The following is a 21,005-nucleotide window of genomic DNA, read 5'->3' on the forward strand; positions in this document are numbered from 1 at the left end:
TGTCTGGAGGAGAAGGAGGTCATAAACATTAAGCTGAAATGAGACCCAGCAGCCGGGCACCTCTGCAGCCTCGCCCCCCACCGAGGGAACCCGCCACACTCCCCCAGCCCTCGGCAGGGCCCACCTTCAAGAGGCATTTTCCAAATACTTCGCTTACTCTTTCTGTTTACAATGGCTCATGGCAGGTGCAGAGGGTAGGTGTGTGCCTGGGGCCAGTGGGCCTGTTCACCCTCAACTATCTGCTGAGAGCATGGGCACCCAGGGGTGAGACAGGCCAGAGGGTGGCCCAGGAGTAACTTGGCCCACGCAGGATGATGGAGGCCTGGCCTGGGAGACCTCAGTGCCTATCATGAATTTTCTAACTGGGAAGGCGGCCTAAACAACAACCAAGGATCCCAAGCCAGCTCCATGCTGAGGACAGAAAACAGCCCGTGTACAGCCGGGTCCCCCGGAGCCCACCCAGCCCACCTCCTGCCTACACCCCATGGACACCCTGCTCGGAACTAGGGGTTGCCTTTCCCACAACAGATTCCTCCTGGAATTCTCTCAAGTGATGCTGGAGAGAGAAGACCACTTTCCTCTTGGTGACAAGGTAGGCTGGGGTCCCCAGGAAGCCAGTGGCCTTGGCCTCCTCCAGCTGGGGACTCCCGTCGGCAGCAGCAGCAAGGACGCCGACCCAGAGAAAGCAGAGCCGGCCAGAGCCCCCAGTTGCCGGGCAACCTCCATCAGGAGCCCCTGACACCGCCCCACACAGCCAGCCCTTCCCTGATACAGACGTGAGCAAAGGCTGCCTGGAAGTCAGGGACAAAGACAGGACGGGCATCCATGCCACCTTGTCCAAGTCCCCGCCTTCACTAGGTGAGGGGCTCCCCAGGGAGGGCAGGAGAGGGAGCCACACTTTAAACAGCTCTATTCCCATGGGAAACTTCCCAGTGCCCCAACTCAAAACTAACCACCTATGACAAGGAGGACAGACAATGCTGGCACTGGGGGCAGGGGAGGAAGGCCCACAGGCGGGCAGAGGGATGGAACCAGGGCAGCTGGGGGCCCCCTGGCTTCCGAGGAGCCTGGGCTGTGGCACACTTTCGGGGAGGCCTGGGGAAAACAGTTGGACCGTGCCACCCTGTTCCAGCACGTCAGCCTAGGCAGGGCTGCTTCCTGGAGGCTGAGGAGTTGGAGAAGAGCTTGGAGGCTCCCATCTGCCTCTGCCCACTCAGCCCTACAAATAAGTGTGCTCTTCCCTCCCCATCCCCATCCCCACCGGGCGGGGTCTGTGTGGGTCCCCATAACAGACACATGGCAAGGGGCCAGAGGCCTGCACGGAAAGGCTCTGCCCAGTGCAGAGGCGGAAAATTCAACTCCACCACACCCAGCACCCTCCCCAGCAAGCACAGGCAGCGTCGTGCGGGTGACCTGGCTCCATCCACATGCGCCAACCCTATCTCTGATGGCTGCTCCAGGCCCACGAGGGCTGGGCCCCATGGTCTCCACCCAGTCCTGGGATTCCGCAGCCCAGCTGGGAGCCACCTGGACACCAGGGTGGTGAGGACTGGCTCTGCGGGACTCACCAATGAACAAGGGGTACCCTATTGGGACACAAGGCCCTGGGGTGCTGCCCTGAAATGCTGGGGTCTGAATCCTTCTGCAAGCCCTGTGGGTCCCTCCAGCTGACCCCTTCTCAGACCTACGGAGGAGGCACCCTGAGCTGGAGTCAGACGCCTGGACTCAGAACTCCAAGGGTGCAGGACATCAAGGCTGTGGCGCTGTCACTATAAAACCAGAGTGGTAGGCCTGGCCATTTCTCAGTTCTTCGGCTTTTCTAGAACTGTTTTCTCCAACTTTTGCCTCAACTGAAATCTGCAGCCCGCTCAAGATGGGGCGTGGGTCTTCTGGGGACGTCTCCCATCTCCTGCCTCCTGGTCGGGGGGTCACCCCAGACGCTGCCCCAGCCCTAAGCATGCCCACCTCCTCCTCGCCACCTCTCCTTCCAGCCGGCACCAGCCACACAGTCACCCGTCTCTTCCGCCTTTACCTCCCCTTCCCAGCCCAGCCTCATGGGCCCCCCAAGCCCATCCAGGGCCCCTCCAACCTTCCCCTCCCAAGCAGGTCTGGGTTCTACTCTCAGCCACTTTATCCCAGGACACAAACAGCCACAACTAAAGGAAGCAGGAATGAAGCTGATCACACCTGGAGGACATGGTGCTCGGTGACAGCGGCCAGAGACGAAAAGACACAGGCTGTAAGGTTCCACCCATCCCCCGTCCCCAGGAGAGGAAAGGACACAGGCTGTGAGGTTCCACCCATCCCTGGTCCCCAGGAGACGAAAGGACACAGGCTGTGAGGTTCCACCCATCCCCCATCCCCAGGAGACGAAAGGACACAGGCTGTGAGGTTCTACCCATTCCCGGTCCCCAGGAGATGAAAGGACACAGGCTGTGAGGTTCTACCCATCCCCGGTCCCCAGGAGTCACATTCAGAGACAGGAGGCGGAATGCAGGCTGCGGGGTGGGGCAGGGAGGAATTCCCACCAGGAAGCTGGCGTGTGACACGTGCTGGGCCTCAGTCTGGGATGACGAAAGGTGGAGGTGGAGGTGGCGGCACAACAGAGGGCATGTGCTCCGTGCCCCTGAACCGCACACTGACAGTGAAAATGAAAATGGTGCATTCTATGCTCTGTGTATTTTACCACAACAAATAAAAAGAATGAAGCCTACATATGTGCAAAGATGACCAACTTCCTGCATAATAAAAGCCATGCAACCTACAGCCACTCGGCACTGCCGTCTTGCCCCTCAGGGCGGCAGAGAGAGAAGCCTGAGAACAGTGTGGAGGCCGGGGTGAGGGCACACGGCCCTCGGGGGGCTATGGAGGGCACACCGCACAACTGCCAGGACCACCACACAGGCACACGTGGTCCAGCACTTCCACCAAGAGTGCTGCAGCCCACATGGGCATCAGACTGCCAGGAGTGATGGACGCTAAGAGCCACAAGCACCTGCGATCCCTCAGTGGGGACAGATTAGCTGAAGTGAGGAACATCCCAGGGCAAGATCCTGAGCCGCTGCCAGGAGTGAGACTGCTTAGGGTCTGCCACGGAAGAGCTCCTGGAGCATTGAGAGGGGCAGTCAGAGCACCCCAGGCTGCAAGGTGGGCTCCTATCTGAACCTGCCCCTCCAGGGAAACCCTCAGACCCTACCGGTGGCCCCGGAGGATGGCGCGGCTGCACAGGAGAATGCGGTGGATCCTGGGAAAGGGAAACCTCGGGCCTCTGCATGGCCCAACGAGACCGTGTGGAAATACCTCCACATAAACACTCAATCGCAGGCATTCAGCCTTATCCATCACAGTCCAAGAGTGGGAACCGCCCGAGTGCCCACAACAGATCAATGGAAAAAGACAACAGGCCGGGCGCGGTGGCTCACGCCTGTAATCCCAGCACTCTGGGAGGCTGAGGCGGGTGGATTACCTGAGCTCAGGAGTTTGAGACCAGCCTGGGCAACGTGGCAAAACCCCGTTTCTACTAAAAATACAAAATATTAGCCGGGCATGGTGGTGTGTGCCTGTAATCCCAGCTACTCAGAAGGCTGAGGCATGAGAATCGCTTGAAGCTGGGAGGTGGAGGTTGCAGTGAGCCAAAATCACACCACTGCACTCCAGCCTGGGTGACAGAGTGAGACTGTCTCAAAAAAAAAAAAAAAAAAGAAAAAGAAAAAGAAAATGTGGCCTGGCCATATGATGAAATAGGTTCAGCCATAAAAAGGCAGGCGGCACTGATGCACACCGCAGCATGGATGAACCTCGCGTCCCTTATGTGAGCAAAGGACAGACACACGAGGCCTCGTGTTATATGAGATGCCCCAAATGGGCAAATCCATAGACAGAAAGCAGGCTGGCGGCTGGCGGGGCTGGGGGCCAAGGGAAATGGGAGGAGTGACTACTAAAGGAACGGGGTCTCTTTCAGGTGATAAAAACCTTTTAAAACTGTAGTAATGGTCGCACAGCATTGTAAATACACTATTAATAGAAACCCCTGAGTCGCACACTTTTAGTGGGTGAACTGTATACTGTATACCCGGTGGGAATATCTCCATCAAGCTGTTATAAAACCAACCCCCGAGGCCTCTGTGCCTGAGCCCAGGTCTCAGGATGTTTCTGGGAGGCTGCCCGTCTGAAGAAGGGTGATGAGAGGGGACCTCGGAAGGAGCAGGCAATGCTGCACAGCCCCCCACCCCGGGGGCCTCGTGAGCCTGGCCTAGAGCAGCGTCTACATGCTACAGGAACGAGGCTTCACAAAGGGGCCCTGGAACCGGGAGGAGGGTTTAGCGAATCAGTATTTCACAGTCATTAATAATTACAACTCCCTCCAAGCTAACCATAAGCAAGACGCCAGCCACGTATGTTTCACTTATTATCTCATTTACTCCTTAAAGCAGGCCTGGGGGTGGACGAGACTGCCGTCCCCCTTAAAAGCTGAGGACACTGAGGCTCAGGTCCAGGTGAAACAGCTAAGGAGCTCAGCCTGGTCTCTGCGCTCAGCGCCTGACCTACATTCGGTATGACGCCCCGAGCGGGGCCCTGTTCACCCACGCTGGGAATCTCCTGGGATTCCGGACATCCGAGTCCCTGAGGTGGTTTCCCCCGCAGCCCCTCACAGCCTCGAGGAAGGAGGGCCCCAGTCCCCAGGCTGACCTTACCCTGGCCTCTGCAGCATTTGCCCCTACTCGGTGGACTCTCTCTCAACTCAACATGCCCCCTCAAGCCCCCTTGTGCCTCGTGGACCACCACCTGCCCACCAGAGCTGGTCCAGACCACAGCCTGCCTCTCCTGTGACCCCAGCAACCCCACCAGCACCATACCCTCTGCCACCCCCAGGAGCCACATGCTCTAAGCTACTCCCCAGACACCACCCTGGAGCAGCCAGCTCTGACACTGACCCTCCCTCGCAGGGGACCCCTGATGCCCCCCAAATCCAGATGTTCTGCCCCAGGTGAAGACCCCCACGATCCCGCAGCCCTACCTCCTGCTGCTCCAACCAGCCCAATACCTGCAACCCTGGACCTGGCCCCCTCACTCCAGCCCTCCACCCGCCCCTCAGACACCAACGCACACACTCAATCCACCCGCCCCTCAGACACCAACGCACACACTCACTCCACCCGCCCCTCAGACACCAACGCACACACTCAATCCACCCACCCCTCAGACACCAACGCACACACTCAATCCACCCGCCCCTCAGACACCAACGCACACACTCAATCCACCCGCCCCTCAGACACCAACGCACACACTCAATCCACCCGCCCCTCAGACACCAACGCACACACTCATCCACCCGCCCCTCAGACACCAACGCACACACTCAATCCACCCGCCCCTCAGACACCAACGCACACACTCACTCCACCCGCCCCTCAGACACCAACGCACACACTCAATCCACCCGCCCCTCAGACACCAACGCACACACTCAATCCACCCGCCCCTCAGACACCAACGCACACACTCAATCCACCCGCCCCTCAGACACCAACGCACACACTCAGTCCACCTCTGACCAGCATAGGCAGGACACGAATCTGCCTGAGTCCACGCTCAGCCCAGCCACAGAGGACGGGGACAAAACCCCAGCCCACACCAGGGGACGAGGACAGGTACTCACAGGTTCCCTCAGGTGGGAGGGTCCCTACCTAGACAACAGCTGGAGCAGGACAGACAGACGGCGGAGAGGGAGCTGGGGAAACAGCCCTGCTCTGGCCTTTGCGTGGGATCCCCGTCACCCCTCCCTGTTGAACCATGTGTGTGTATGGAGGGAGGTTTTTGTTCCCGAGACACCCACCACATGCTCAGCACAGAGACCACCATCGGAGAATCATGGCCCATGCCCTCCATGCCAGCCCCAGCCAGAGGCGGATGAGACACAGCTCTCCGGCGAGGGCAGGCCCCTGCCGTCCTGCCACATAACCTGCACAAGGGCAGACACCCCACCGGGGTCCCGGTCCACCCCCAGGACCAACCACAACCTTTGCCTGGGGATGGTCGATCCTGGCAGGCCGGGCACTCTGTGCTCTGTAGTGATGCCCCAGGAAGCCAAGCGGCCCCACCTGTCTGATCGGGCAGCGTCGCGAGAGCAGCAGCAGCAGTAAATTATTAATTCCTGATGAGAGCAACGCACAGTCACTGTCCTGTTATAAACCATTAGCAACGGAAGGAGCCAGGGAAGGCCGGTGCTCCCAGGCCACACCTGGAAAGAAGACCTGGCTCAGGGGCTGGAGGAGGAAACCAGCCAGACACCAAATTTGGTGTGTGCACACTGGGAGGAGCTAGAGGCCACGCTGGGCCAGAGGAGGGGCCACAGGGAGCCCAGCCTACCATGCTTCGGGCCCCGACCCGCCCCCCACCAAATGCAAGTTTCTGCAAGGCAGGGCCTGCTCCTGCCTGGCTCCTGCCTGGCTCCCCACCTGGCTCCCACCCAGGGCCCAGGGCCTAGCTGAGGTGCTCCGTGGGTATTTGCTGTCCCCCCAGCTGGCCACAGGCCCAGCCCTGACTCTGCGTGGCTGATGAAGGCCCAGACTGGGCTCAGCCAGCTTTGGGGGCTGGAAACGTGCACCTTGGCTTGACCAGAAGACAAGCCAGGCACCAGCAGCTTCCAGACAGCGCCCGCCCTGCTCCATCCGCATGTCAATGCTCCCAGGGCCAGGCCGAGGCCTCCGCGTCACATGTGCATGAGAAGTCTGCCACCCACCCGGAAAAGCCAGTGTGGAAAACCAATCCAGCTGATCACACCTGGGAACACAAGGCTCGGCGTGGCAGCACCCCGGCCCCATGAGGTCTGCAGGGGTCGGGAGCAGGTGAGACAGAGTCAGGCCCAGTCCGTCTCTGACCAGCATGGGCAGGACACGAATCTGCCTGAGTCCACGCCCGGCCGGGCCACAGAGGACGGGGACGACACCCCAGCCCACGCCAGGAGACGAGGACAGGTACTCACAGGGTCCCTCAGCTCCTCGCTGTCCCGGGGCGAGGTCCGCGGTACCTTCAGAGGGATTTCGTCGCTGCATTCGGTGTCCGAGGCATTTGGAGACTCCGCTAGATCGAGGAAGTCATCTCTCTTGTGACCTCTGAACCTGATTTTGTCCAACCTCCTTAGCATGTTCAGCACTGAGCTCCTCTGCTTCACCCTAACATGACGCTCGGGCTCCCTGCAAGAGAGGGGCATGGTCATTCTCCCGCTCGCCACCGTCCCTCCCACACACACCTCCAAGCCCCACGAGCCAGCTCCCACACGCAGGGCACGGCCAGTCCAGCTTTCCAAAGAAAACCCGACCCAGAGACCACCGCCCTGCACCCACCCAGTGGTGCCCTTGGCCACCCCACCCAGGCCAGCCTGGTCAGTGCTGAGCTGCGTCCTGGCCTCCCAGCAAGCAAGGCCCCCGGCTCCCAGCAGGCAGAAGGAAGCCAGGGTTCTCAGCCTAGCTTGGCGAGGCGGTGCGCAGGCATAAGGGAAGAATGCTGCTGTGGAATTGGGAAGGAGGGCCAGCCATGCTGAAAGGTTGCCTAACAAACCATCAAGAACATGGTCAACACAATGGCCACATTACACCACCAGGACAGCAGCCACGCCTGGAAACCAGCAGATGCGTGTGCTAGGGATGCCTCGGTTGATTCTCTCCTGGACCTAGGGGACCTGGCCTCGTGTCCCGCCTGCTCCACCTGGCCCCCAGCTCCCAGGACTCCGCCCACACTGCTCCCTCTGCCTAAAGCGTGTTCCTACTCGCCATGCGACCAGGCTTGTACTCTGAGACACATTCAGATCGCACCACCTCCCAGAAGCCCTCCCAGAGACAGCGGGGTCAGGCACCCACGGCCAGCTGTGCCTCCTGTCCCAGCCCCTATGCCTGCCTCCTCCTCCAATCAACACAGAAACCTGGTCACACTGAGGTGCAAGTCACTGTGTGCTGCATCAGGACATGCGTAATTCACACACACCACGTGCCAAAGGGTGAATGTGCCACGGGGTGCTGATCCCCACATCGCTGCCCCACCTGGCCAGCAACACCAAGGCACCCCCAAAAGCCTGGAGGCCAGGATCAGTTGCCCACAGGAGGGGCCAGCCAGGCAGGGAGAGACCACCCAGCCCCCGCCCCATCACACAGCTCCACGGCCTGGATGCCTCTCCCAAAACCCCATCCCCAACTTGTGCAAGACACCTGGGTCCCCGTGGGAGGACTGCTGTGTACACGCCTGGGCTGAAAGCCTGTCCTGCCACTGACCAGCTTTCTGAGCTGACATTTTTGCCTCTGAAAATGGAAAGATGCCAGTAAGGCAAAGGTAGCTGGGAATTCAAGAAGACAGGGCGACTGGGCCAGGCGCAAGGAGAGGGGGCGGGGAGTGATCCCTGGCGGGGGTATTTCCCGAACTTCCTGCTTGGGGCGGGCAGCATGGCAGGGAAGCACTGAGATCAAGGTCAGATCCAGCTCCTACACGCCTGCCCCGCCTCCAAAGCCTCCTCCGCTTTCCTCGGCATCACAGTTCATGGCAAGAAGTCTCATTAACAGTGAGGACCGAAGACACAGAACGCACTAGAACCCGCTTGAGCCACAGAGCCGTGGAGGCTCCCAGCATGGTGAGGGGAGGAGAGGCTCTCCTGGGATGGGCACTTGAGTACTCCTGATGCTGGCCCTGCTGCAAAACCCACAGGACGCTGGGCACGGTGGCTCACGCCTGGAATTCCAGCACTTTGGGAGGCCGAGGCAGGCAGATCACAAGGTCGGGAGATTGAGACCATCCTGGATAACACGGTGAAACCCCATCTCCACCAAAAATACAAAAAATTAGCCGGGCATGGTGGCGGGCGCCTGTAGTCCCAGCTACTCGGGAGGCTGAGGCAGAGAATGGTGTGAACCCAGGAGGCGGAGCTTGCAGTGCGCTGAGATCGCACCACTGCACTCCAGCCTGGGCGACAGAGCGAGACTCCATCTCAAAAAAAAAAAAAAAAAAAAAAAACCCACAGGACACAGGCTCTACGGGGAGCTACCCTGATGCTGGGATAGCTGGACCAGATAGTTCCCTGGAAGCTAGCAGGACCCCAGGAGGGGGCTGTGGGTGATGGGGAGGTAGCAACTGCTGCTCATGGGCTGGGGGGGCATGAGCCAGCCATTTGGAAAAGTTTCCCATATAGGAGCTACAAATTGCAGAGGGACTAAAGGTTCAGTAAACTTAAAAACACACAAACCTTAAAAGAAAAGAGAACAGCTGGGAACAGTGGCTCACGCCTGTAATCCCAGCACTTTGGGAGGCCAAGGTAGGCAGATCACGAGGGCAGGAGTTCGAGACCATCTGGCCAATATGGTGAAACCCTGTCTCTACTAAAAATACAAAAATTAGCTGGGTGTGGTGGCGGGCGCCTGTAGTCCCAGCTACTCAGGAGGCTGAGGCTGAGGAATCACTTGAACCCAGGAGGCGGAGCTTGCAGTGAGCCGAGATCACATCACTGCACTCCAGCCTGTGCAACAGAGTGAAACTCCATCTCAAAAAAAAAAAAACAAAAAAAAAAAAAAGAAAAAAGAAAAGGGAACTTAGTAGCTATGAAATCCATAGAGACAAGAAGACGGAAGAGTCTATATTAAGAGACTGAAAAAAAAGCCACAAAATAAAAAAGTCTCACAGGCCACCAGGCAAAAGTAAAAAGCTCTCATATGTAAAAAAATAAAAAATAAAAAATTTCAAAATATGCTATAAAACAAGGAATATAGGTAACAAATATGATAGATGAAGGATTAATATCCATGTTACAAGACAGCTTGACTAGGCCAGGTGCGGTGGCTGGCGCCTGTAATCTCAGCATTTTGGGAGGCCGAGGTGAGTGGATCACTTGAGGTCGGGAGTTTGAGACCAGCCTGGTCAACATGGCAAACCTCTGTCTCTGCTTAAAATACAAAAATTAGCTGGGTGAGGTGATGTGTGCCTGTAATCCCAGCTACTCGGGAGGGTGAGGCAGGAGAATCGCTTGAACCCGGGAGGTGGAGGTTGCAGTGAACCGAGATCACGCCACTGCACTCCAGCCTGTGCAACAGAGCAAGACTCTGTTAAAAAAAAAAAAAAAAAAAAAAAAAAAAAAAGACAGCTTGACAATGTAGTCAATGTAGGAAAAATGACAAGACCACTTCCTAATATGTGAAAACCTTCAAGCTCACTAGAAAGGAAACTAGGCCAGGCACGGTGGCTCACGCCTGTAATCCCAGCACTTTGGGAGGCCGAGGAGGGAGGATCACGAGGTCAGGAGATCGAGACCATCCTGGCTAACATGGTGAAACCGCATCTCTACTCAAAATACAAAAAAATTAGCCAGGCGAGGTGGCGGGCACCTGTAGTCCCAGCTACTCAGGAGGCTGAGGCAGGAGAATGGCATGAACCCAGGAGGCGGAGCTTGCAGTGAGCCGAGATTACACCACTGCACTGCAGCCTGGGGGGCAGAACGAGACTCTGTCTCAAAAAAAAAAAAGAAAGGAAACTAAAGCTAACCCGGGCTGCGGAATGCGGCGGAGCCGAGCACAGACGCCCCCTGAACCGACGACTCCGCAACTCAGTACCAGGACCCTAGGACCAAGCTCAAGAAGCGGAGGCCTGGCAGGAGGAAACACATCACACACCATCCATCAAGACCAGCAGGGCAGGGGGTCCTGGAACACCCTGGCGGACCCACACAGGACCCCGTCCTTGTGAAGGGATGAAGGCAACTAAAAACGGGACCTTGCTGTGGTCGTCGTTATGGCAAACAGGTGCGTGAAGAGACTCGGGCGCTATGGGGCCAGACGTCGGGAGTATGGGCTTACTATGGTGGTTAACAATTACCTCTCCAAATCTCCTAAAATGCCCGCCTATTACTTCTCTTCCCATATTTTTAAATTATGGTAAAACACACACAATATAAATATTACCAATTTCACCAGTTTTTTTTTTTTGTTTTTTTTTTGAGATGGAGTCTCGCTCTGTCGCCCAGGCTGGAGTGCAATTCTCCTGCCTCGGCCTCCCGAGTAGCTGGGACTACAGGCGCCCGCCACCACGCCCGGCTAATTTTTTCTATTTTTAGTAGAGATGGGGTTTTACCGTGTTAGCCAGGATGGTCTCAATCTCCTGACCTCATGATCTGCCCGCCTCGGCCTCCCAAAGTGCTGGGATTACAGGCGTGAGCCACCGTGCTTGGCCAAACTTCACCAGTATTTTAGCGTGCAGCTCCGTGGCATAAATTACATCGGTGATGCTGCACGGCCACCTCCGGACTCGTCTTGTCTAACTGAAACTCTGCTCACTGAACAGGAACTCCCATGCCCTCTCCAAGCCCCTGCTTTTTAATGTTTAAAAACTGCTTTTTTTTTTTAATGCTTTTTTTGCTGCTTTTTACTGCTTTTTAATTTTTTTTACTTTTTTTTTTTTTTTTTTGCTTTTTAATGTTTAAAAAGGAAGGATGAACAGACTAGCGGAAGTGTAGCAATGTAAAACCTACTTCCTTCCATTCTCAAAAACCCGGCGAGTCCTCCTGGGAGCGGCAGCTGAGAGGGGGGCGGAGGGGACGACCCGGGCGCTGGGGCCCGCAGGCCCCAGGTAGGGCACCGAGCTGGCCTACACCCAAGGAAAGCGGGGGTCACACTCGGACACACACAGAACTCTTGGCAGCCTGCAGGGCTCTGGGCAGAGGATGGCCCCCTTGTCTGGGAGGCTCTAATTCCGAGGCCAGGGCTGCCTTCCCAATCACCTCAGGCAAGCAAATGAGGCACTGAGAGAGGGGACAAGGGCCCTGAGTGTCCCGTCTGTCACCATCAGAATGCAATGCGTGCCCCGCCACAGTGTCCGGCTACTCCTCAGTCCGCTCTCCCCGCCACCGGCTCAGCCCCAAACCCAGGGTCCTCCTGCTGGGTGGCTGACAGTGGCCATTGGGGAGGGCGTCCACACATCAGGTTCCTAGAGGACCCTGCTGTCAGCCCTACTGACTCCACCACCCTCCTCACCCAGCTCCCTGGGTCCATCAAAAAGACAGACTTTCCAAGCTTCGGTCAGTTAAGAATCAAACTCCATGTCATGACACATGTTACGACACACCGCCAGGGATGGGCCTTCCAGCCTACACCACCAGGGATGGGTCCGGGCTACGCTTCCAGCCTGTGCCTGTGCCAGGCTGGGGGTGCCCTCCACAGCCACATGGGCAGCCCCCGCACTGCGCTGAAGAGTGCTCCACTCTACACCGGGGTGACTTCATCTCAATGACATCTGCAAAGAGCCATTTCCAAGTAAGGTCGGGTCCACAGGTACCAGGTGGACATGAATTTTGGGGGAGGACGCTGTTACCCAGCACACCCCCAACTTACAGATGCAGAAACCAGGGCCCGTCTACACACTGCCCATTGCTCCAGGCTGCACCTCAGGCCAGACCCAGGTGTCCCGACGCTGCCCACCTGCATCTCACCTGCACTTTCCGTCCTGCGTGCTGCAGCAGCGCATCCCCCACCAGACGGCCCCTTCCCTCCCTACTTCCAGCTGCCCATCCCCACCCCCTCCACGGTCCCTGAAGGAAGCCCAGCTCCTCAGCCTGCAGCCCAGCCACTCTCCCCAGCAGTGGCCCCTCCACCTGCACCTACAGGACCACCCCCAGCAGCCCAGGGCCCCTGCGACTCCGAGCCATGCAGCCCTCTCAGAATGGCCTCCCTCCCTCTCAGATTGGCCTCCCTTCCCTTCAGATCAGCCTCCCTTCCCCTCGGATCGGCCTGCCTTCCTCCCGGATCGGCCTCCCTTCCTCTCAGATCGGCCTCCCTTCCTCTCAGATCGGCCTCCCTTCCTCTCAGATCGGCCTCCCTCTCAGATCAGCCTCCCTTCCCCTCAGATCGGCCTCCCTCTCAGATCGGCCTCCCTCCCTCTCGGATCGGCCTCCCTTCCTCTCAGATCGGCCTCCCTCTCAGATCGGCCTCCCTTCCCCTCGGATCGGCCTCCCTTCCCCTCGGATCGGCCTGCCTTCCTCCCGGATCGGCCTCCCTTCCCCTCAGATCGGCCTCCCTTCCCCTCGATCGGCCTCCCTTCCCCTCGGATCGGCCTCCCTTCCTCCCGGATCGGCCTCCCTTCCTCTCGGATCGGCCTCCCTTCCTCTCGGAGTGGCCTCCCTTCCTCTCGGAGTGGCCTCCCTTCCTCTCGGATTGGCCTCCCTTCCTCTTGTCCTGTCAGGTTGAGGGGCTTCCTGAGAGGCTCCTTCTCTTGCTGGCCCTCCTGACGAGGCCAGGTTCTCAGGAGGCCTCCACCCGTCCTCACTGGACCCCTGACCCTGGGCTGCCCAGGTGCTCTACCAGTGGGTCTGGCCTGCACCCGGCCTTGGGAGGGAGCCTGCCTTTCAAGATCCAGATGGCTCCGGAAGAGCACGTGGTACCCAGGACCACTGCCCCAGAGAGTAGCAGCTTTTCCTAAGGCTGGGGCTTCCACTCAGATGGGACCTACCATGTCCCCCTGCCCCCTGCCCCCTACCTCCATCTGTCTCAGATACATCCAGAAACACTCTTTCACTGTGGCTCCTCCAGATCCTGGCCCAGAACCAGGATGTGCTGTGAGGACCCAGGAACCACAGCCTCCAAGCCACCCAACACCAGCAGGCACAGAGAGGGCGGTGCCTGCTGCCCTGGAGCCTGGGCACTGCTGCCCTGGAGCCAGTCCTGTGCACCAGAGCAGGGCAGCAGGGCTCACCATGGCTGTCCAGGTTCTCCCAGGATCCCCCAGGCTTAGGGCAGCGCCCAGCCAGGCTCCAGGCCCTCTCTGCAAGCAGGACGGAATTGGGCCAGCCAGCCCTGGAACACAAAAGCATGCTGCTCTGGAAACTGCTGAATTGCTTCTGGTCACACAAAGGCAACAGTGTCTAGGGAACCCTGGACTCAGAAACCGCAAAGGACTTTATTTCCCCTTCCCCAGCCCAAGATTAAAAAAAAAAAAAAAAAAAAAAAAGGGTTCCTGGTCTCTGGTGCTTGCCCTGAGCCGTGTCTCCTTCACACCATCTCCCCTGCTAAAGCTCCTCTCCGAGTTCTGGGTCCCTGGATCACAGCTGACCTCCACATCAGGGCCTGGTTGCCAGTGCGCCCTTCATCCCCTTATTATCTGACGGCTCTCCTGCTGATCCTGGGATAAAGAGCATCCGCTTTCCCACAGCTGCCAGCCCTCCTAAGCAATGTCCCTGGGGGACTCGCAGATGTTGAGCCAAACAGACACACCTCCCCCACCCCCACTGCAGTGGGCCCCAGCCCCCACCTGGCCTTCCTCCAAGTCTCAGTCCTCTAGGGAAGGTAGCCCCTAAACCTCACTGTCAGAAAGGCCTGGGATGGGGGTTAGACCAGCAGCTGGACAGCCAACCTGGGCAGCTGGAGAGGACGTGAGGATGGGGCAGCTGGCAGACTCCAAGGTTTTGCAGAGTGAGCAGGAGAACCGGTGGCGGCCAGCAAAGAAGGCCTGGTTCTACCAATATCCCATCACCAGCCAGGCACCAGGGCTCAGGCCTGTAATCCCAGCACTTTGAGAGGCTGAGGTGGGCAACGCAGTGACACAAAAAGTGAAATAAGAACATCAACCAGCGTGGTGGTACGTGCCTATAGTCCCAGTTGCTCAGAAGGTTGAGGCAGGAGGATCGCCTGGGAACCTGGGAGTTTGAGGCTGCGGTGAACCACGATCGTACCACTGCACTCCAGCCTGGGTGACAGCCAGACCTTGTCTCTAAGAAAAAAACAAAAAAATCCACCCCAGTGTCCCCATGCTTACAGCCACATACTTGCACCTCCCTAACTCCTGATGCAAAGAGGCCCAAGGACCCCAGCACACACACAGCTCCCTGGGCCCTCTGGGGTCCTGAGACTACAGATCCTGCCCTTCCGGCCCCTGCCTGACCTTGGCCACTATTGTTCCAACATCAGCCTCAAGAGGTCGGCTCACAACGGATGACATGCGTGCTGCCCCAAACTCAAGGCTTGTCCAGGAGTTTCATCCCCTCCCTGGATTCAGGCCTCAGTCCTGCTGGCTGGGCACAGTCAGGCAGCCTCAAATGCTGATGTCCGTATCCGGGTGTTCGGCTGCTCTCAACCCTGCCCCCCAACCTGGCCTCCCTGCAGGCTCCAAGCTGGACAGCTCACCAGTATCTCAACTATGACACGCCTGGCACAGACTCGGGTCTCAAGGGGCACTCTGATTGGATGGTACCGTGTCCACCAGCTGCCTGGGGGAAACCCTCAAGAGCCCTTGATAGCCTCGTTCCTCACTCCACTGCCAACCTGCAGCGTGCGCCGGCTGCCCGCCTCCAGACTGCGCTGTGCATCTGTCCACCTCTCCCCACCACCCCAGCCTGGTCCAGGCAGCCCCCTCCCCCCCCCCCCCCCCCCCCCCCCCCCCCCCCCCCCCCCCCCCCCCCCCCCCCCCCCCCCCCCCCCCCCCCCCCCCCCACCCCAGCCTGGTCCAGGCCCCCCCCCCCCCCCAGCCCGCGTGCCTCCCGAAGCCTTCTCCACACGGCAAGCATGGCGAGGCCTTCAAAGGCAAAAGCGGCCTCTGCAGTGCCCCCTGCCGACGCTCTCCGGGGCTTCCGTGCACCTGGGTCAACGCGACTGCTCCCCCGACACCCTCATCAGCTCTGGCTCCTCTAGGCTTGGCTGCTGCTCTGCTGACCCCCTTTGGAACCCTCCGACCACCGCCTCTGTCCCCACTGCAGGGCCCGACACATTTGACTCTTGGACGTCGCTCATTTGCCCCATTCCCCAGGCGGCGCCTGCTGTCACTCCACCATCCTGTTTGGTTTGACACGGGGTCCTTGGATTGCCCTGATGGCTTCCTTGTTTAGCGCTTGTGCCTCCAGCCCTGCTTGGTTAGAACCCGCCTGGTGCTCCCCCAGGGCAGGGGCTGTGTCTGGCTAAGCCTCCGGGGGCTTGGCTCTGCCAGTGATGCTGAGGTGGACTCGAGCTGCAGGCGCCCGAGTCTCCCTCTGCAGAGCTTGGCACATGGTGGGCAGTGACAAACACTTGTTCAGAGACTGAGGGAGCGATGCATGAAGGCAGCCCAGATGCTGCGGCTGGGGGGTCCCTACCAGCATGGGCCCCCCAGCCACCAGCTGAGCTTTCTTTCCTCTGCCAGAGGCCTCAAGAGAAAGGGACACCCATGGACTAGGGACACCCATGGACTCTGTCTTGGGCCCTGCCAAAGCACAGCGTCCCCGAATACACAAAAACTTTAACTCCAAGCCTTCAGTGATCTGGGATGTTTCTCCAGGAAGAAACCTCAATTCCTTCCCTTGGCAAAGTATCTTCAGGCTTGAGTCATACGAGGGTCAGGCTGGAACCCCATGGCGGGATCTGAGCCTTCTGCACTGTGACAGGAAAGCCACCCAGGGGGGCCAGGAGCGGGCCCAGGGCTAAGCACACCGTGGGGTGCTAATACCAGCACAGTGTATGGCCTGCTCTGGGGCCCCTTGCCAGCGTGGCCCAGGAGAGACAGTCAGGAAGACGGGGAGGGCCGGGAGAGGCCTATGTGAGTCTCTGCTTCTTCCTCTGTGCGCTGGGATCCTGCCCAGGCCTGGGGAGGAAGGAGCTGGTTAATGTTTAAGGACCCAACACAGGGGAACCTACACGCACAGGGGAACCTACATACGGGGAAACCTACACATGGGGGGACCTACTTGCACAGGGGAACCTACACACACAGGGGAACCTACACACACAGGGGAACCTACACACAGGGAACCTACACGTATGGGGAACCTACACACAGGGGAACCTACACACACAGGGGAACCTACACACAGGGGAACCAACACGTATAGGGGGAACCTACACACAGGGGAACCTACACACACAGGGGAACCTACACACACAGGGGAACCTACACACAGGGGAACCAACACGTATAGGGGAACCTACACACAGGGGAACCTACACACACAGGGGAACCTACACACACAGGGGAACCTACACACAGGGGAACCAACACGTATAGGGGGAACCTACACACACAGGGGAACCTACACACACAGGGGAACCTACACACAGGGGAACCTACACACAGGGGAACCTACACACACAGGGGAACCTACACACAGGGGAACCTACACGCACAGGGGAACCTACACGCACAGGGGAACCTACACACAGGGGAACCTACACCACAGGGGAACCTACACGCACAGGGGAACCTACACACAGGGGAACCTACACCACAGGGGAACCTACACGCACAGGGGAACCTACACGCACAGGGGAACCTACACGCACAGGGGAACCTACACACAGGGGAACCTACACCACAGGGGAACCTACACGCACAGGGGAACCTACACGCACAGGGGAACCTACACGCACAGGGGAACCTACACGCACAGGGGAACCTACACACAGGGGAACCTACACACAGGGGAACCTACACGCACAGGGGAACCTACACGCACAGGGGAACCTACACCACAGGGGAACCTACACACAGGGGAACCTACACACAGGGGAACCTACACCACAGGGGAACCTACACGCACAGGGGAACCTACACGCACAGGGGAACCTACACACACAGGGGAACCTACACACACAGGGGAACCTACACACAGGGGAATCTACATGCACAGGGGAACCTACACACAGGGGAACCTACACGCACAGGCACATGTCCCATGTTTACTACCTGCGGCACGTATCTGCAAATAATCACAAAATATGCACTACTCATAAAGTGTAAATTCTGGACAGCCAACTGACTCTCACAGAATGCTTTCATAAATTTGTGCTCAAATCCTGTCTCCATGGTTGGCCCCTGGCAGCCACCACCAATGAGCACCACAGAGATGCTGGCTGGTGTTTTTGTTTCCGTTTACAAACCACAACAGAGGTAGAAGGGAGACATGCAAGGGAACGCCACCTGTGAGTCTACGACACGGGAAATGTCCTTGCTGAATGAGGTGGCTGCTTTCCAATGGCAGAATATTTTCACAAGGCTTTTACGCCATTCGTAATGAACGGCTACAGACATCACACAATTTTTAGCTTCATCTGCACGTTAACACTTTCCTCATCAGTTTGGTAAGTCTAGACAACCAACACAAGGAGAAGTGAGGCCCTGAGTGGCGGCAGCGCCCCGCCCTTGGTGCACACACTCCCGCCCTGCCAGTGGCCATCATTGCACAGTGTTTCCGCCACGCACGGCAGGCCCAGGGAACCTCGGCAGCACACGCAATAGTAAAATGCAATCAAATAACTCAGAAACGATGGGGTTCGAGTATTCAATGCCTTTGCTTTCAACATAATTGATCTAACTGCAAGTTTATGTATTTTCATTTTTATTAACGAACAACTCACAGAATTCCTGAAAACCCATCAATCAGCTCCTGGGAACCCGCGTGAGCCGCCTCCAGATCCCTCCTCTCACACTGCTGCAGCTGTGGCCATGACGGCCGTGAGGGCACAGGGCTCCGTGAACAGCAGCAGCCTCCCCTCACCCACCTCCCTCCCAGCAGGCTTGAGACAGATGCGTGAAATAGAAGGTGAGGTCTAAATGCAAAACGAGAGTTACTGAGAGGCCCCAAGGAGTCAAAGATAGCGTGGGAAGCAGGAAGCAGCAAGCCGGGCAGCCCGCCTCCAGGGCAGGAGGGGGTGTGCATGGCAGCACTGCAGCCTCGGGGTGGGGTAGGCCCATCTCTGACTCAGGGCCAGCAGCCTGACCTCTAGCCCCATCCTGGCACCCTGCCCTCCACACCATGCAGGCCCCTTCCTCGCCTCCAGGACGCTGCCCAAGCAATGCCCTCTGTCCGAGACAGCCTTCCCAGCCACTGGGTAACCGTCACCCAGCCCAAGTCACTCTCTACTTTCAATCACATCACCCTGCCTGGGGGACCCAAAACCACCACATACCACAGCGAGAGCAGCTCGGGTACACAGGGAACACTCGCCTGTGCGGGGCTGGGGGTTGCATCTTGGCCCTCTGTGCCTCCAGCACCGGGTGGGGCTGACCCACATCTGCTGCCGTCGCCCTAAGTACCACCGGGGCTGGAGAGCCTCAAGGAGTGGACATGTGTCCCACTATCCACCGGATCATCTTGAGCACAGGCATGCAGTGGGTCGCGGCAGCCAGAAGCCAGGCCCAGGCTGGCCACAGCTGTGTGACCTTGGACAGGGGCCCCTGCTCAGGGCTATTAGAGGACGACATGAAACAGTGCTGGAAGGACTCAGCAACCTGCCCAGCCAGCAGCGGTAACAACAGCAAAAACACAGCCCTACTCTCCAAAAAAGTGTTCCACAAACGCTGCTCTCACACCCCATACATCACCACTGCGTAACCACAGGCGCTGGGGAGGCAGTGCTGTCTTATGGGTGTGGGGAGCCAGGGTAAAAAGTTCTGAGACCATCCCAAGACCCCGCTAGTCACTACGAGCTCCCGAGCAGGGACCCAAGCCCAAAGTCCACGGGCGGGGCAGGAAAGGCCTGTGGGTGAGCAGGGGCTGTGGGCAGCCACAGGAGAGAACCACGGCACCCAGAACACAAACAGCGCTTCAGCCTGGGGGCCCCGGGAAGCAGGAGACCGCGTCAGGGAAGGCGCAGCAGCCTTCGGCCTCCCACTGGCCACCACGGCTTGTCCTTGCCCCAGCTGTAGACAAACCAGGCCCACACCCTCTGCTCCCATCCCTGGACCAGCCCCAAAGGGTTGAGAGTAAGGTTCCTTGCGCCAGGCTGCCCAGGTCAAGCCAGTCCTAACCCTCAGTGTCCAGGTCTTTAGGTGGAGGTAGTAGGGGCACCTGAGCACAGGTGTGAGCTCAGGAGCCCATCTCCAGGAGATCTGGGCCACAGTCCAGGCTTATACCACCTTGGGCCTTGAGTGGAAGCCCCAGGCGGATGAGGGCTGGCAGCGCCTGCTACAGGCTATTCTCAGGACCAAGCACTGTGCCCTCACTTCCCCCAGGCCTCCCGCGCACCTGAGCCCGCTCACCACCACCAACTCCTGACACCAAGGAGAGAGGGCCTTCCTCCAACAGGCCCAGGACATCATCCAAATCTAGGTCCACGGCACAGCATCCATGGTCAGGAAACCACAGTAACAGTAACAATAACAACAGTACCATCAGCCAGCCTCAGTGGCTCACATCTGAAATCCCAGTACTCTGGGAGTCCAGTGCAGGAGAATCGCTTGAGCCCAGGAGTTCAAGACCAGCCTGGACAACACGGCAAGACCCCGCCTCTACGAAAAATAAAAGACAAGTTAGCCAGGCGTGGTGGTGTGCACCTGTAGTCCCAGCTTCTCAGAAGGCTGAGGCAGGAGGGTCGCTTGAGCCCAGGAGTTCAAGGCCGCAATGAGCTATGATCGAACCACGGCACTCCAGCCTGGGCAACAGATCGAGACCCTGTCTCTTCTTTTTTTTTTTTTTTGAGACAGAGTCTCGCTGTGTCTCCCAGGCTGAAATGCAGTGGCGCGATCTCGGCTCATGGCAAACTCCACCTCCCGGGTTCAGGTCATTCTCCTGCCTCAGCCTCCCGAGTAGCTGGGACTATAGGCACCCACCATCACGCCCGGCTTTTTTTTTTTTTTTTTTTTTTTTTTTTTTTTTTTAGTAAAGATGGAGTTTCACCATGTTAGCCAGGATGGTCTCGATCTCCTGACCTCGTGATCCACCCACCTCAGCCTCCCAAAGTGCTGGGATTACAGGCATGAGCCATGGCACCTGGCTGAGACCCTGTCTCTAAAAATAAATAAAAATAATGCCACCAACAGTTCCATTCACACCTCAGAAGGGCAGCCTCTGCCCAATAACCCTTTCTCAGAGGGTACAAAGCAGGATGAAAGGACGAGAGTGACAAGCTCCCACCAGTGTTCATCTCCCCCACCCCAGTCACAATGTTGAAAGGAAGAAGCATTTGCTAAACCAACTGACAAATGGTAAATTGAGGTTCGGGGAGGCAGGTGAGAGAGAAGTGGCACAACAGGAACATGAACTGACTCCACTGGACTCCACAGCCTGAGCTTGCTTGAAC

The 21,005-nt window shown here is 58.2% G+C and overlaps 1 protein-coding gene across 1 annotated transcript in view; it reads right to left on the reverse strand.

Moving 5' to 3' along the window:
• GRAMD4 (GRAM domain containing 4) overlaps window positions 1-21,005 on the reverse strand; it is a 101,042-nt gene that overhangs the window by 46,781 nt on the left and 33,256 nt on the right. The window contains exon 2 of the mRNA XM_012507680.2: window positions 6,989-7,199. Within this exon, the coding sequence (XP_012363134.1) occupies window positions 6,989-7,199 (211 nt within the window). The remainder of the gene's footprint in view (window positions 1-6,988; window positions 7,200-21,005) is intronic.

Source organism: Nomascus leucogenys, chromosome 7b (genome assembly GCF_006542625.1).
Source record: "Nomascus leucogenys isolate Asia chromosome 7b, Asia_NLE_v1, whole genome shotgun sequence".
NCBI lineage: Eukaryota > Metazoa > Chordata > Mammalia > Primates > Hylobatidae > Nomascus > Nomascus leucogenys.